General features: G+C 47.1%; 2 protein-coding genes across 4 annotated transcripts in view; both read right to left on the bottom strand.

Moving 5' to 3' along the window:
- The window catches only part of TRIM25 (tripartite motif containing 25), a 20,681-nt gene extending 17,421 nt beyond the window's left edge, over positions 1 to 3,260 (bottom strand). For all 3 annotated transcript variants that reach the window (XM_019542436.1, XM_019542438.1, XM_019542437.1), the window contains exon 1: positions 2,607 to 3,260. In XM_019542436.1, the coding sequence (XP_019397981.1) occupies positions 2,607 to 3,212 (606 nt within the window). In that variant the 5' untranslated portion in view covers positions 3,213 to 3,260. The remainder of the gene's footprint in view (positions 1 to 2,606) is intronic.
- A 5,755-nt stretch (positions 3,261 to 9,015) lies between these two features.
- COIL (coilin) lies at positions 9,016 to 17,544 on the bottom strand. Its single transcript, XM_019542432.1, has 7 exons — positions 17,276 to 17,544; positions 13,471 to 14,653; positions 13,027 to 13,113; positions 12,033 to 12,080; positions 11,184 to 11,259; positions 10,110 to 10,198; positions 9,016 to 9,517 (listed from the first exon to the last, which is right to left on the bottom strand). The coding sequence occupies exons 1-7, from the start codon at positions 17,527 to 17,529 to the stop codon at positions 9,428 to 9,430; spliced, it is 1,827 nt and encodes a 608-aa protein (XP_019397977.1). The 5' UTR covers positions 17,530 to 17,544; the 3' UTR covers positions 9,016 to 9,427.
- Positions 17,545 to 17,564: the final 20 nt, after the last annotated feature.

Raw genomic sequence — 17,564 nt, 5'->3', positions numbered from 1 at the left:
CAGCAGGCACTGGGGGAGTCCCTGTTCCCCCGGGCACCGGCAGGAGTGACCAGGAATAAGTCACAAGCTGGCAATGGATAGATTCAGACTAGCTATTAGGAGGCGTGACTTCACTGGCAGGACGGCTAGGAGTGGAGTGGAAGAAGTGGTGCTGGCTCCTACCCTGGGGGTCTTTAAGACAAAGCTAGACAAACACCTTGCTGGGGTCATTTGACCCCAGTACTCTTTCCTGCCATGGCAGGGGGTCGGACTTGATGATCTGCCCTTCCGACCCAACCAACTATGAAACTACCCTGAGCGCTGCAGCCTTCTTGGCCCTTCCTGACAAACGAAAATAATGGGAAGGCTCATTCTTATCTTGTGGGTAGCAAGGAAATACCACAGTCAGTATGTCCTTGACCCTGAGAAACGGGCTCCTTCCTGAGCTCCAGAACGCTTCCTGACTTCGGCTCGAGTTCTCCCCAGTGCGCTGCTAAAGGACTCTGCCCTGCTTTGCTCTGGTTTTACCTCATAAACATGAAGAACAATCCAGCCACGGTAGGATTGGGCCCTTAATAAACCAGGCAGTAGGGCTGCGTGAAATAGCACCGTTGTGTCTCATTTCGATTCAAAACTGCTGTTCTGTTTCATTTCATCAAAACCGTTTTGCTGTTTCAACGTTCTGCCCATAGGCTGTAATGGGAGAGCTTGAAACAGCCTGTAACTTTTGTCATTTCTGGCTTGATTTGGATGAAACTTGCAGGAATAGTAGTCCCTTCTGAGGACATGAAGCCTGCCACGTTTAAAGGAGCTAGGTGCAGGGGTTTTGGGGGGGAACTGCCCCTCAAGCTACTGACCAACAAAACTCGTGACATGGGTGACACTGCATGTGTTAAGGCGCAGCGGGGTGACAGCTGCAGGGATGGCTGCAGCAGGGGCCACCATGAAGCCTGCCAGCTGTCGAAGGGATCGGTGCAGGGCTCCTGGGGTCAGGGGCCCTGCACCTCTGGCTGCTGACAGACGAAACTTGTGACATGGGGGGGGGGGGGCGTTAAGGTGTGCCCTCACTCAGCTGACACCAAGGCAGACAGCAGGGCACTTCAAACAAGGCTGACTTTTTATGCTGCTTTTTTTTTTTTTCCCCATCCCTCCCCAGAGTGCTGGGATCGGAAGGGGCCTTGGGGAAGGATGGCAGTCACTGGCCAGCTGTGCAGTCAATAATAACAGGACCGCTGCTTCCCCCTCCCTCTCCTCCCTTTAGTTTCTGTTTCCCTGCAGGTAAGCCCAGCTCGAGCTTCCAAACTCAAAGCGTTTTGCCTTGCCTTGTTTCCTTTCGAGGCTGTTTCGAAGCTCTCCATTTCAAAGTTGAAAAGAAACTGCTGGTGGAGTTTTGCACGGCCCTACCAGGCAGCTCCTGAGCTCCCCACGTCTTAACTTCCTAAGGAAAACGTTAGCAAAAGCTCTCCCCTGTATAGGCAGACCCAGAGGCCTGCCACTTGGAAGGAGCTGGCTACAAACGGGGCTAGTGCTTGGGGGACAGCTATGCTGTCTCCTGCAGGTTCATGCTCCTGCCCACCCTTCCCTCAGGATTCAGGGAGCCACAAGAGTTGCCACTTTGCTGACAAAGCACAGGATTCAACTGCTAGTCTCCAGTGATTACCAAAATACAAATGGAAGCCGCTGGCTGTCAGGCTGGGATGCCTAAAGCCGCAGGCTGGATTGAAGTCACCCAAGCCTGGACCTGCATGGGCTTGTGGGGTTAAAGCACACCAGAGTCGGGTGCTCGGCAGCTTTTGAGAACCGAGCTCGCGGCTGGAGCGCAAGGGACAGTGGCAGAGCGGTTCTGCCGTCTCGCGATGGTCCTGGATGCGTGCGTTGGAGACACCGTGCCTGGGCCAGCCAGAGGTGGCAGAGCTCAGAGCCAGTGGCTGTGGACAGCTGTGGATCTATTTGTATCCCTGCTCAGCGCACGCACCTGGGCAAAGCAGGGCTTGCAACAGAGCCGGCAGCCGTCCGAGCACCCAAGACTGCTTCTCCGCTCCTGCCCTGGGTGTAAAAGCACTTCCAAAGGGCAGCGGGGACAGCGCATCCATTGCATGGTGGCATAGCCAGGTCCTCCTCTAACCCTGCCCACCCTTCCTGTGGCCCCTGGGGAGCCTGTGCTTCCCGAGCTGCCCCTAGCCCCAGTCCCCAAGGGCTCCCCTCTGCTTCCTAGGGCAATTTTATGATCTTGGGAAGGGCGCAAGGGACACGGCTCAACTTGTCTGTGGGGGGGGAAAGGTGGATTTCAAGTAACGGCCCAGCCCCGAAATGGATGGCAGCTGGCTGCCACCGCCACCGCCACCGCCACCTCCCGAGGGCACAGCAGCCTCACCCAAGCGGCAGCCTGCTCCCAGGTGAAGTGTCCTGTCTGCAAAGCAGGAAGGAGAGGATTTGCAGCCTGCTCTTCCGCCGGCTGAGAGGAAAGACCTGCCACTTCTGCAGCCAGACCTGGGCCTCAAGGCCCGTGCTCTTTAAGTCGCTCTGAGCCCCATCCACGAGTGGAGGGCGGGATCCTCGGCTGCCGACTGACCGCTGTCAGTCCCTGAGACGCACTCGTGGGCCCCCGCGCGCACGCGCCCGCTCACCTCGATCTGCGCCTTGGCCTCGGGCAGGGAGCTGGCCGAACAGGCCTTGTGGCCCACCAGGCAGATGCAGCAGATGCAGCTGCGGTGCTCGGAGCAGTAGAAGTCCAGCAGCTTGTGGTGGTCCCGGCACAGCCTCTGCTGCAGGTTGCGCACCGGGGCGCTCAGCTCGTGCACGCGGAAGGCCGGGCTCTCGAGGTGCGGGCGCAGGTGCTCGGCGCAGAAGGAGGCCATGCAGGTGAGGCAGGTCTGCACGGCCGCCACCGCCTCCGAGCAGCTGTCGCAAGCCACCTGCGAGGAGGCCAGCTCGCCGCCCGCCTTGCCCTCCGGCTCGCCGCCGGCCTTGCCCTCCGGCTCGCCGCCGGCCTGCAGCTGCTCCACCACGCGGCACAGCACCGTGTTCTTGCGCAGCTCGGGCTTGCGGGCGAAGGGGCTGCGGCACTGCGGGCAGCTGAAGGCGTCCCGCAGGCCGGCCCAGGTGATGTCCAGGCAGGCGGCGCAGAAGTTGTGGCCGCACGGGGTGGTCACGGGGCTCTCGAAGAGGCAGAGGCAGATGGAGCAGGTCAGCTCGTCCTCCAGCCCCGCCAGCGCCAGCGCCGGCGCGGCCATGGCTGCGGCTCCGGCTCCGGCTCGGAAAGTGAAACCCGGGGCTGAGGCGGGCACTTCCCGGCGGTCACGTGGGGCGCGGCGCGGCGCGGCGCAGCTCTTCGCTCCGGCGCGCCTGTGCAGTGCGGAGGCCGCGGGTACGCAGCGACCTTTGACCTTGCCGAGTGCGGACTCGAGCGGCGGCGCGCCCCCTGCCGCCGGGGGGCCGCCGCGCCCCTCCCCCTCCGGGCCCGGCTGCGCCTCTGCTCCCCCGGGCGCTGGATCGGGGCCGCGGGCCGGCCCTCCGGAGCCAGCGGTGCCAGGCCGCGGTGCGGGGACCACCAGTGCCGCGCACGGTTGTTTTAATCACTTCACAGGACAAAAATTTGCTGGTGGTACGTCAGGCGGTGTCAGCTGGAAATCTGTCAGCGTTTGGGAATCGCTGCCTTAGGGCATCTGGAAGCAGGCCTGAGGCCAGGAAAATGTTGCTTGTTCTTCGAAAGAGCCAAGCTGTTGTCGGCGGCCGCAGGCGGGGGAGCGGGTGGAAAGCTCCGCTCCAACTAGAATTTCAGTGCTGCTTGTGTCGTGCCAAGCTGCTTCAGGCAGGGGAAGCGGCCTCGGTTTAGACCAGCAGCACAGCGCGAGCCAAGCGCGTGGCGCTTCCCCCCGTCCCATTTGACCGAGACACATTTTCTGTGCGCCGGCGTTTGGGCAATAGTCGGACGTCTTCGCACGCCCCAAATCCTACAAGCATCTCAAAGGAGGTTTGAAAGGTCACTGACCAAACCTGGTAACACAGCCAAGAGGCAGGGATGAGGGGCAAAAGAGTGACAAGGAGCATGGTACAGCAGCTCAGGGCCGGGGATGACCAGCCTTATCCATATTCTTGCCACCTGATGCATTTAGAGAGCATGAGTCAGATTCCCCTGAATCATATGCTTGGCTTAAAGATCATGAGACCTATAAAAGAAAAAAATCACCTTGTTTACAAAGCCACAGAAGCTCAAAACTTGCTTCTGTTAAGTGAGATTGCGGTGCACTTGCGTGACTGCATGTATTGCTAGTTTGAATTGGGCCAAGCAGAAGAACATCTATATGTGTTAGTAAAGATATACCACTTTTTTCTGCACAAGTGGGCAAGATCTTTACAGGCCCCTTCAGGTTTCTGACCCCCCCCCCCCAAACAAGCTGTGCTCTAGCATCGCCCTGGGAGCAGCTCCACACCTGACTCAGGGGAAGGTAATCGCTTAGACACTCCTAAGAGCTCTTTATGGGAGGGATGAGCAAACTTGGCTAGATCAGAATAAAAATAGAAACCTCCACACCTAAAGTGAAGCTGTCGTTCTTTTTTTGCACGTGCTTCGTGTCCAGCTTGCAGGAGAAGTCAAGTTTTGCAGTGTGCCCAACTTGATTGTAACCGTAGAAAGTCTCTTGAGGGTCTGATCTCCTGAGCTGCTGGTTTGATTTCTAAACCAAAGAAAGGCACGGTATCACTTTGGGAGGTGGAGGCTGACCAGATTGGGCTCTGGGCTTGGCCACGTCTGCCTGCTTGCCATTCATGTCCGCGTTCACCTACTTCACCTTTGTTTCCTGATAGCAGCTGCTGTGTGTTCTTGAGTTTTCTATCTGCAAATGCAAACTATGACTAATACTATGTGTGGGGCTGAGTCTGCCTGAAAGTTAAGAGTGTTTTTCTTTCCAGGCAGTGGTTGAGTCCAATCATGTGCTTATAAAGTACCTGTTTTACCAGGGAGTGCATATCAAAATGGTCTTAACTTCCTCAGAGATGGAAGTCCAGACATTTCAGTGTTTAGCAAGAGAAACTACCAGTAACTCAAACGTATAATCTCTCTTACTATCCCATCAAAATCATTTCCAGGACAACTGGAATGTCATCTCTTGGCAAAGCTTTGGAAACTTCATCTTGGCAACAGTGCCTAAGTCTTGGTGATGGCATCAGACTGTAGAAACGGGGGTAGGTCAGTGTGTCACTCCAATGGTTCCCAAGTCGTTTTAGCTGCCTTTGATTTTGCAAAGGTCTTCAGTTGAAATGTTAGATGAGCTAACTGGCCTGAACTGTGGTTGACAGATGGGAACAAAGATGATCAACATCTATAAAGCTTTCATTTCTTCTTTTCCCCATAGGTGGGAGAGATGCCTTTTCCAAAGGGCTGGCTACATCTTAGTATCAGCTACTCCACCTTTCATGGGTTTGGCATCTTTGTGAGAGCATTCAGGATGCTACCAAGCATTTATGACATCTACCAATACAGGCCAAATAGGTTTAGAAATCGTTTTTTACCTTTTTGACTTTTGTGTCCGTGGTTGGGAATTCTCAGAAAGGTGGATTTAATTCTTTTACCTAGCTCCTTGCCTGTCTGAATGATCAAGTCCTTCTGCTTTGTAGATAAGACTTTCAGCTCTCAAAATAACCTACTTAAGGCTTCAGACCACAGCTCCCAGGCTACATCAACTCATCACTTGCAGTTCTGCACAGAAAATGTTAGTCATTTTTTAACTGCGTGCACTGGGTTTGTCTTTCGTGCAGTCATGGCTAATGCAACATATGCCCTGCTTGGCTGTAGCCTTTTCCTTTGGAAAGGGATGGTGTCTGCCACAATTCATATACAGTTTTGGGCATTAGTATAGCTCTGTTTAACACCAACTCTTTGCCTGGCTTCTAAGCTAGAGAGAACTGCTAAGTGATTATTAGGGATCCTGGTTTTCTCTGATTTAAAAAAAAAACCCCAATTTCAGTTTAAAAAAAAATAACCCAAATCATATTTTTTCCATTGATTCAAATGAAACACCACTTGTATACAAGTGGCATTTCATTTTAATCACGGGAAAAATATGGATTTGGGGTTTTGTTTTTTTTTAAAACCAAAAATTAGGGATTTTTTTTTTTATCAGAGAGGACCAAAATCCCTGGTGACTATTAAAAAAGATTTGAAGCTTAATTTATCAGAAAAGTGTTTTTGTTTTTTTTATAAACAGTTACCAAAGAAGCTACCATCTCTTCTTCATAACAAGCCTTGGGGATGTCCTTGTCTTTCTAAATTAGAGGCCAACCTTTCACTCAGATCTCACGTGTCCAAAGCATTGCTCGGAGTTATGCAGCTGAGTCACTTGGTACAGAAGAGAAGCTGTAAGTATCTATCTACAGAACATACATTATTGCTCTCTGCGCCTGGTTGAGTGAATACAAAGCAATACTTGCTTTGCCACTCCTCTCCCTGCCAGCTTTGCTCTTTTATTTTGGTTTTGGAACTTTTTCCCACTGTTTAGGTGATGTCTGGGATCTGACCCAGGATCTTAAATGACTCAAAATCCTTACAGACCTGTTAACTTGCCTGATACAAGATTATTTTGGCCTACACCTACTGAAATGAGGCAAAGTAATCTTGCCAAACTCCATCAAGCGACGCTACTAGTAACCTCACAAAGGAAGTCCCTATCCTGATCTGGCAAGGTACTCTTGAGGAGGAACGCATTTTCTTCCCTGGTCCTTTGCCTCATTTGTTCCACAGGCCAGATCAACGACACTTACTGGCCAGGTCACTGTTTAACATTTCTTTTATCTTCATCAATGAACGAGGCCCTATGACTCCCGTGCACACCATCCAAACCTTGAATACAGAATTATAGGTATTTCTGTTGCACGCACAAGTGTTTCCCAGGTGTTATTAAATTTCTCTTTACAATACCATGCAGTTGGAACATGGCTTTGCCCTCACCGTTGTCCCCCAACCCATCTGTACAGCTTGTTTCTGTAGTCTAGTAATGCTGGCTCCTATCCCCCTTCCCACACAGCCTCGGGAACAACAGGAAGGAAGGAAGCATGCCAGTGTCAATGTTGCTGTTCTTATTTCTGGTACCTGCCACCACAGATGAGTCAGCCCAATTGGGGTGGCTTTTCTGAGGGATGGAAAAAAGATGCACTCCATCCCACGCCACCACAGCAAATTTAAAGTTCCACAGCCCAAAGGTGCTTGCCTTTCTCAAAGGAAGCGTTAGTAAAACTTTTATGTGGATAAATAGAGCGTCCCCAAGATACTTTCTTGGAAACGTGATGCTTTTACTGAAACTTGTCTTTAATTTCAGAGTGAAGCAGAAAGCTAGCACAGGCACTGTCGGCTAGAAGGATAAGTTCGGCGTAACAGGAAGTAACTGAAAATAGGGGCTCTGAAATGAAGGCATCGGATGCCCCTAACAGTAAGCATTGCTACTAATTCTGGCTGTAAGTCTGTATTTAAGTTTTTTCATGAACAGTGAGTCTTAACCAGGGTGTCTCAGCACCCGGCAGAGCTCAGAAGTCCCTTTTAAGGGTGCTGTGGGGTACTGTGTAATAGTCATGCTGTTAGCTGTACAAACACCTATACATGATTCACAGGGTAAACCCAGATATTTGAAATGGGAATCCTTAGTGTCAAAAACATTATTCTGACCTGTGGTAGTCTTTCCGAGTTCCTTGCAATAGAATTGCACTATAATAAATATGTTCCTTCTTTGAAACAGAGTGCCACCAATTTCAGAAAAGCGATGGGGGGTGCCTTGAGTCTAAAAAGGTTGAGCGCCACAGAATTAGAGGGAGTTATAAGAGGCAAAAGATTCTTTGTGATCTTTACTTGGGCAACTTTGTAGTTGGGAGAGCTGTCAGACAACGTTCAGGAGTCAAGTGGTCTTCCTCAAGGCTCAGGAAATCATATGTGATGTTGCAAAGGCAAGCAAAGCTTGTATCAAGAATAATGGTAGATTTTATTTGTTCGTTAAAATTATACTAATTCCATGTAGCAGAATTTTATAAAATCAGATTACTTTAACTTCTATTGACCAAATTTAGAAAAAAGCAAGATACAAGCAAACTGCAGGTGTAGAACATTTTTAAAACACTGGTCATATAATCCAAGGTATTCAATATAAACATGTAAGCATAGTTTAAAACAAAGCCATAACTTAATCCCTTATAAACCTTGCATTAGCTTAACTGATATGGTCCAACTAAAAACAGTTTCATACTAATTTAATCTGTGCTGGTTGATGGTTTGTGTGGACTATAAAATTTTAAGTTTAAAGGAAAAAATTATGAACCATTCTGTAACACTGCCATCTAATGGCCAAATAAAATTAGTCAAGACCTGTTTTAAAAATCCTCCTTTTGATCCAGGCAGACAAGATTCTTTGGGTGAATCTGATATCTTTTATAGACCAACTTAAATAAAAGATACCAGATTCACCCAAAGAACCTTGTCTGCCTATGTCCTTAGACTAACACAGCTACAACCTGCACTCCTTTTGATCCAAGCATTTTTACTGTTCCATTTTTAAACATCATCTGGGCATCCCACGAAGCTACTGAATGGAGACTTTAACACTTAAATTTGTAGTAAAAATGCATTCTTGGTCCAACAACTGTTATTCGGCAGTCATGAACAAGGTGACAGTAACCAGTGTTACTGGGAAGGTTCTTGGTGAAATCACATCTTAAAGAGAAAAGACAGCTTTGTGCTTAAAGCACATCGACAGAAGAGGCAAGAGAACCGCTTTTAAAGCCCATACAAATCAACACCTTTTGAAGGCAGTATTGCCTGGGAGCAATTACTAGACACCTGGGTTCTATTCCTTGCTCTGCCCCAAGGTCCTCAACTTCACCATCTGCAGGAAGATGAAGGCACTTACCTATCACTCAGAATTGCAGAAACTTAACATGGATGAATGTTTTGGACATGTTCAGATGAAAAGAGCTATAGAAGTACAAAGTAATAGCACAGATATCAAGCCTTGCAGCAGTGGAGACAAAGAACATACTGAGAACTGTATCTTTTGGAAACTGAATGTGCAATGAATTCTGCAGATTTGTGTTCTGTTTAATTCTCTGTAGGGCAAGTTACTTTTGGATTATTGTTAGAAATGCTATAGCTCCACTACAGGAAGACTGTACTTCATGTCTTTGAGCCAGCGGTTCCTAAAAATGTGACTCTTGGTAGTAGAAAAGTTGCTGTACTGTTAAAATTGTATTTAAAGAGAGAGGTGCATATGTACTTTCCCATACTTAAATATCTCAGAATTCCCTATGCAAACTATATTTGAAGCTTTTCATTTAAAACAATTTCAGTTTTTAAAATCCTTTATTAAAAAAAGAAAACCAACAGTGAATTCAGCTGTCTTCAGAACCAACGCAGTACTTCACAAAACAGTCCTCTCGTTATATATACACCTAGGGAAAGTGAGTTCACATCTTAATTTTTTTCATTTTCTGTGCTCAGTTCAGTAGAAGACGACTCAACAATCAGTCTTGGCTCAATCAGTGCATCCCAGCTTTCTGTGACCTAAAAGAGACATGTACAAGATTGTGTGTGCAAAGGTATTGGTAATTTCTTCTCTAAATTTTGTCTAGACTTGTGCTAAGGAAACGTGAGTGCATAGCTGATTAGTACAAGAGCACTGCAGAACATGAGTTACAGTACAGAGAGCCGCATGGTTTATCTCAGCTCCCCGCTGCGAACATCCATGGAGTTCCACCATCAGCCCAGGGCCAACATGTATGGGGAGAGGGGAATATCAGGTGAGTAGATAAACTTATGACAACTGAAATGTGCTAGACATTATATTCTATTATACTAAGAATATTGAGCCTTTTAAAACATTTACTGCTGAGCATGTTCTGAGTATATACACTTTCTGCCAGTGTAGCTATCAAATCTGATTTTAATGGTTGATGTTATTCTGTTACAAGCATCACTACTGATTTTTAGTTAGCAGTGTATTCGTAGTTTCCCTTGTTTTAATCAAGCCGTATCGCAAACAGAAAGCTCCTGTAAACAAATTCGCTTCTCAGCTGCTGCAAACAGTGCCATAAAAGTAGTAAGACTTCACTTGTGCAGAGAACAGTGCTAAGCAGTTTTAAGAACATCCACACACCTTTGTTTCTTGAGAAACAGCATACTCTATTGTTTCGGCTCCATCTGCAGACTGGTACACCAGATCAAACTTTCCTGGCTCTTTAACCACTTGAGCAAGATAGGGTGAAGGGGGAGGAAAAAAGTCATTTATTACCGTTTTCCACAAGCATTCTGCAGCTGGTCAAGTTCCCATATTAAATCTGCTTTACATGTTACAAAAAAAACCTCAACATTAATTTAATCCTCTATAGTTTAAATTAAGCATGTCAGTAGTCCCATATGCTACTGTATTTATGCTACTGTCATGCGCTGCCACCTTACTCTGAACTTTGACACACTTTAATTATTTGAGGTGAGACAGATTTGTCATGGTTCAGTTACAACATTAAGCATGTTTACACCAATAGTGCAATTAATGATCAGAGATCAGTCACCCAGTTCTGTTAGCTAAGGGCATACCATAAAATCCACCAAGGGAGTCAAGATTTGCTAATGATACTATTAACTTTCTATAGAAAGTAGAAAGAAAGAGTGTGTTGAACTCAAGGCTGCAGGTGTGGTAACACACAACTGCTGGTTAAAATGGCAATAACCATTCAGGCATCCAAAATGTCAGGGGTCTGCATGATCTCATAGCATATCAGGATTCAGCTCTGCACCTAATGAAAGTCAGTGGCAAAACTGCTGCTACCTTCAATAAGGAGAGGATTGGGGTCTAACATTCCCTCTATTCACATGCCCATTTCTATTCCACATAACCCTTCAAATCTTTCAGACACCAAAGCAAAGCAGTTCCAACAGGACACAAATTTACGCTCTCTCACTGGACTGCACAACTCTGTGGCCTTTGCATTTAGGCCACATCTGTCAAGCATCCATATCTACTTGGCAATGCAGACAATCAACCTAAAGACACCCACAAATGCCACAAATTTTCTGTACGTAACATTACGATGTGGGCAACCTAAGAATATTAGAAATAATGCTGAGAGAGGAATGTGCCCAGAAATGTTTAAATATTTGTCATGCTTAGTTTTACTGTTGTGGTAAACCTATTTTAGACATTTACGTACTCAAGGGTTGAGATACATACACTTGTTCGATGAAGATGAAAGAATCTCAATCTCTATCTGTTTGCTTTCAGCATTCCAACTGACTATTTTTCCTTCCTTCAAAAAAAGACAAGAAAAGGGTCAAATCTGCTGTGCTTCTACCTAGCACAAGTATCATAGATTTCATAGACATTAGGGCTGGAAGGGACCTCGGAAGATCATCAAGTCCAGCCCCCTGCCCCAGGGACAGGAAGTCAGCTGGGGTCAGAGGATCCCAGCAAGATAAGCAGCCAATTTACTCTTGAAGGTGTTCAATGTAGGTGCCTGAACCACCTCCAGTGGTTCAAGTATCCTCATAGGCTTAAACACAATTACAGCAAATATTTCCAATTTGATAAATTCCTCTGACTGATGAAAAAGCAAGGAAAAATATTTAACAATTAACTTAAGACAAACTGCAGCTAGTGCTCAGATCACCCATGAAATTCTTATTGTGATAGTCCCAGAAGTTTTATCAGCAGTTAGCTATAAATCAAAGTATTTGAAACTGCTGCAAAAGGTGGGGGGGGGGTGGTTTCTAATTCCACAAAGTTGTCTCAACAACTTCACAACGTCTGTTTTGTCGTTTAGCTTATACACCTTTGCTAGCTGGAAGCTTGAAATTCTTCATCATGCCTTGGTATTCCTAAAAGGGAACTATTTGATGTTTTGACTGGCTTTTTCACATTTTAAGTTTTATTAATGAATGCATTGGAAGTAAGCTGCGTACAGACAGGGAAGCTAGTGGAAAACATAAAGTGCTCAGAAATTTAAAATATTTATTTACAATTCATCCAAGATTGTTTTACCCAATACAGGACTATACATGGATTAAAAAAAAGCAACAATACCTTGTAGTCTGATACTTCTGGTGTGTAATTTTCAGTTAATTCCAAACACTGTTAAAAGAAAAATACAAATCAAAAGTAGCATCTATCACTCCTGACACCTGCCGGACCTAGACCTGACTATCAGAGTGAACTAGATAAAATATGTACATCCTGCTTCCAGATCCTGACTTCTGCCCTCTGGTCCCAGGTAGTCTTCCATGACTGACTGCAGCAGGGTATCTGCATTCAGCTCATGCCTCCAAGAGAGATCCCTGGAGAGGACTTCAGCTTTTTCATCAGCAATTCCCTACCAATCCACTTTGATTCTGAAGTGGAGTAACATCATTTTTGCAGGAAGTAAGGCAACAACATGAGACTGAGCAACAACAGGCAAGAAAGACAGGTAAGAGGATTTTCATTGTCTGCAGTATCTAGCCTGACACTGACTCTGAGAGTGGGTGGAAAAGAGGCATTTCTTTTGGGAGTCCTTGTTTATATCTTAACACTGGATTTTCCAGCACGGAGAGAGAGATCCTGGAAAAGATCAGACAAGTCAACTTAATTATTAGAGGTCTGACTCAGACGCTATGAGGAAAAATGAAGTTTGGCTGATTAAGCTAAGAATTCCCATTGACATTTCCCATTGAAATTGAATTCCCAATGAAGAGCATGGCATTTTTTATTTTTTTTTTATTTTTTTACTTGTCCTGTAAGTCCATTAAAACCATGATGCACTAGCTCAAAGACTTTTTTTCTAAAATCAAGATGATAACTGAATCCGTTTCAGACTTACAAATTACACATCTCAAGGTTATCTGTATAGCAGGGAGAAAGTCAACGTGTGTTTCTATTTCTAGAATAAAAGTCCCAAAATGATACAACTCTTGAAAGCAAGCTTTTGGGTGTCAGCCTAAGCTACTGGTATCTATCTTTTCTCTACAAAACTATATTATATTGGCACAATTGAAAGTTTTGAGGCACAAAAGTAACATTATGTGTTTTAAGACTTCCTTACCTTGAACGCAATTTTTTCCCCTATTTGTGGTGGGGCAGCTAATAGAGGTAATACACTATAGTCCCTCTTTGGAACCTCCACTGGATTCTGTGAAACAAATGTTAAACCCAAAGATTTAATCACTGCACTAACAAAAGCACCAGGCAGTATTAATGCTGTAGATGTAATTTCCCCCCTCACCCCAATTTCTTTCCATTCCTACTGCACTTGCACCAGCACCTGAACCAAGCGGTATGGTGCAAGCTCTCTGCTTAAGTTTGCAAAATAATATTGTTCTAACACTTGTTTAGAGCACAGATCAGCCACACTTCACTGAACGAACCAGATGTTCACAGTTATCCCACACCCGAGTCTTCTTGGCCCTCCAGTTACTAACATTTTTTTAAAATCATCCAAGAAACACATGATACGAACTTAAATATGCAACATGGATGAAAAACTTACCTGAATAATAGCTGAAGTGTTTGTCACCACTTCATTTAGCTGCTGTTGTTTCTGGCTTTCATTGCTGTAGTTATAGAAGAAACTACTGTTTTCTCCTCTCCCACGGCCTCGGCCCCTGAACCCTCCACGATACCCACGGCCACGAGACCCTCGCCAGAAGTAGTTATCCTCTCCTCTTCCTCGCCCCCTCCCAAAACTGCCGGGGCTTGCGGCTGGTCCCTGAAGGCTAATCTGTGACCAATTAGCATCATTTTTTACTAAGGAATTATTTAATCCAACTGTTGCTATGGACTTTTTAATGACAAGGGTATCTGAATCAGAACTCTTAGATTCTGTAAGAGAGGTCTTTGCTTTGGGGGCCCTTGCAACATCATTTTCTACGGTGGTTGAATTATTAGGTGGTGACTTCTTCTTTGAGTTATTGCTTTGCTCCTCCTCTGTACTGGAGTCAGATTCTGAACTGGAGGATGGGGATTTAGCTTTTTTACTAACTGCAATCTTAGGGGAGTTTTCCTCTTTAGACTTGGCAGTAACTTTGCTAGTAGCAACAGTTTTCGCAGCAGAACTTGCAGCAACTTGGCATCTCTCTTTGTGTTGCATTGCTGCTGCGGACTTGTGTGAGAATTTATCCTGCTTTGCATCAGTTTCACTGTCCGTGTCAGACAAGCTGGAGGAGTCGGAATCAGAGGTCCCCTCCCTCTCTTTGCTGGACTGCATGGCATTTTTTACTGCGCTGTTTTTACTCTGACACAGAGGGATGCTGTGGTTCAGCCGTCCTAAATCAGACTTTGTTGCAACAGCCTTTGTTGTCTTCTGCTTTGCATTCTTCTTAGTCTCCAGCTCCTTCTTCCTTTCTGACTTTTTAAGAGTTTTAGATTGATCGGTAGCGCTGTCCTTGCATTCTGCTCTTCCATCTCTTCTGTTCAACTCTTTCTTTTTCTTTCGGTTCTTGGACTTCTTTGGATAATTCCCAGCATCTTCTGTATTCTCATCCTTACAAGCAGCATGTTCAGAGCTCCGTTTAGTCGTCATCTTTTTCCTTGTGGGTCTGTCATCTTCACTTGTTATTTCTTCCTCCTCCTCCAGCTTTTGCCTGTGCCTCTTTCTGACTTTCCTTGATGAATAAACGAAGCCATTACTGTCCTCATTATAACCCTCTGCAGTTACCTCTTCCAATTTAACTCTGTCAAAAGGACAAAGAGAACCCAGGATTCAGTATAATTATCACATAAACGTCTATACCTTTTTCAGAGTGACCATATGTGTAATAACCCCTCATTGCAATGATACTCATGCATTAACTAAAGGAAGTGTTTCACCTCAGTTGAGAGTTGCACCTAAAAAACCCACCACATGGTACCAGGAATCAAAACCTGCAGTGAAACAGCCTCTCTGGTGGGAGAATATAGCTGATGCTGCAGCATCTCCCTGTCAGAAGAGATCTGTGTACCACAGCATAGAGATCAAGAAGAAGGGAGCTCAGGGGGAAGCAGGCAGGGGTTACAGGCTGCACCCTCTGCCTGTGTCAGCTGAGCTCTTTGTCCTGTATTCCCAGACTTCCTGTAATCATTCCTACCTAGATGAGATGCTTGAGGCTTTCCTGGTTTTGGTTTTTTCCAGGCCTTTCTCCAAAACTTGAGGCCAGCGGGGTCCAACCCTTTTGGCAGGTGCACCGCTCCAATTCTCATCCCCTGCTTGCTCTGCTTTCTACTCCCTACCCTATCCAGCTGCTGCTGTGTTGCCTGTCCCCTTCCTGATCCGCCATGTACCACACACTGGCCCCTGCTACACGTTACGTACACTCCGCAATTAACTAGTGAATCACACAATACATTTAGACCGACCACACGTACGAAGTAAGACTGGCCATAAGTGGAAAGTACTTGTATCACACAATTAACTGGCTAATTGTGCAATAAATTTAGACCAAACACATGTACTTATCACACAATAAAAATGACTATAAAAAGAGCCAACCAGCTATAAAATTAGTGTTTGAGAGTGTGCAACAACCCTATAGCTGGTTTCTATCCAGCTTTAATTTGAACATCTTAATCTAAAGCATCTTACCCTCTAAGCAAAGAGGGCATGGAGAAAGGAAAAGGAAAGGAATCCCAGCATACAGCTTATAGAAAGGCTGTCCCCTGTAAAAAGACCTGCAATTTTGCAGACAGATCTGTGGCTCAAGGATTGGACTCAAGTCACCTCAAGACCCATCAATGAGCCATAGTGCAGATCATTCCTGAACTGAAGGATTGCTGATATCAATTAATTTGAATGTGTAACAAGGCCTACAGACCACACACCACCTGGAAATACTTCCTCAGCTTGACAAAGGGAGTTTATACCCGAAAGCTTGCAAAGAAGAATTTTTCCAACTATTGAAGTTGGTCTAATAAAAGATACCTAATTCACCCAAAGAACCTTGTCTGCTTATGTCCTTAGACAAACACAGCTACAACCTACACCCCTGTGCTACTTATGGCACCCACGCTGCAAGTTGACCACTCCTGCTCTAGACTTGAGCCAGGATCCTAAGAGACACCTCTCAAAACTGACCTCCCTGGACAAGAACGAGGGGTCACAAAATGAAACTAGTAGGCAGTAAGTTGAAAATTAGTAAGTGAAAACTAACAAAAGGAGGTTCTTTTTCATGTAGCCTGTCACTGAAGGGTGAACCTTACTGCCACCAGATGCAGTGGACGCTGACAGCCAGATTTCAGAAGGGAGGGACATATTCGTTACCAACAAATGCAAGGTATTCCACCTTGGTGCAAAAATCTGCAGCGCGCTTATAGGCGCGGCAGTGCTACACTCACTAGCACCATGTCCAAAAGAGTCTTGTGGGTCATGATTGACCACAAGATGAATATGAGCCACGAATGCGATGTGGCAGCTGGTAAAGCAAACCAAACTCTGGCTTGTATCCATAGATGCTTCTCAAGTAAATCCCAGGATGTCATCCTCCCACTGTACTCGGCCTTGGTGAGGCCGCAGCTGGAGTACCGCATCCAGGTCTGGGCTCCACAATTCAGGAAGGATGTGGAGAAGCTTGAGAGAGTCAAGAGGACAGCCACACACATGATCAGAGGGCAGGAGAACAGGCCTTATGAAGAGAGGCTGAGAGCCCTGGGACTCTTCAGCCCGGAGAAGTGTAGGCTCGGGGGGACCTGGTGGCTGCCTATAAGTACATGAGGGGTGAGCACCAGGATCTGGGGGAACGCCTGTTCAGCAGAGCGCCCCAAGGGATGACAAGGACCAATGGTCACAAACTCCTGCAAGACCATTTCAGGCTGGACATAAGGAAGACCTTCGTTACTGTCCAAGCCCCCAAGGCCTGGGACAGACTGCCACCAAAGGTGCAGTCTAGACTCCTTTAAGAAGCGTTTGGACCCCTATCTTGCTGGGATCCTTGGATCCCTGGGGCAGGGGGCTGGACTCGATCTCCCAAGGTCCCTTCCAGCCCTAACGTCTATGAAATCCGTGAAATCTTTCTGGAGAAAAGGCACAGTCGCTATCAAGCAGGGGAGCGAGGGGCACTGCCTCCAAGTCCCAACCTCCTCGACCTTAAATGCTGAAGGCTGCAGGACAGAAGGGGGGATACCCTGATCATGCCTAATTCACCCTCCCTTTCGGCATCTGCTCTCTGCGACCCTGTGCCGAAACATGGGGGGGGGGCTTAGGTTCACCACAAAATACTCCCCCCTCCCCAACACCACGAAGCACTATGTGCCTCCCCTGCTGCCCCAGTCTTGCCCGCCGCGGACAACCGGGGAGCAGCAGGAGGCGCGGGGCGGGCACGCACCGCAGGCAGTCGTTGTCGCGCACCACACGGGCGCTCTCGGTGGGCGGCAGCAGCGCCCCGTCCAGGAAGAGGCTGATCCGCGCTCGGCGGCTGAAGCCGAACTTGTCGCGCACGAGGCTGGCCAAGTCGGTGACGAGACGCGCCTGGCCGGGCTCCAGCAGCAGCCAGCAGCGCGCGCAGCCCGGGCTCCGCGGCGGCGGGAAGTCGAAGTGCAGCAGCAGCCGCGTCGCGTCTGCCCCGAAGGCCGCCGCCATCTTGGGGAAGGCGGCTACCGCGCGGCGCAAGGGAC

The sequence above is a fragment of the Crocodylus porosus genome, unplaced genomic scaffold (genome assembly GCF_001723895.1).
Source record: "Crocodylus porosus isolate Cpor-Errol unplaced genomic scaffold, CroPor_comp1, whole genome shotgun sequence".
NCBI classification, from domain to species: Eukaryota; Metazoa; Chordata; order Crocodylia; family Crocodylidae; genus Crocodylus; species Crocodylus porosus.
This window is presented reverse-complemented; position numbering and strand designations above follow the sequence as displayed.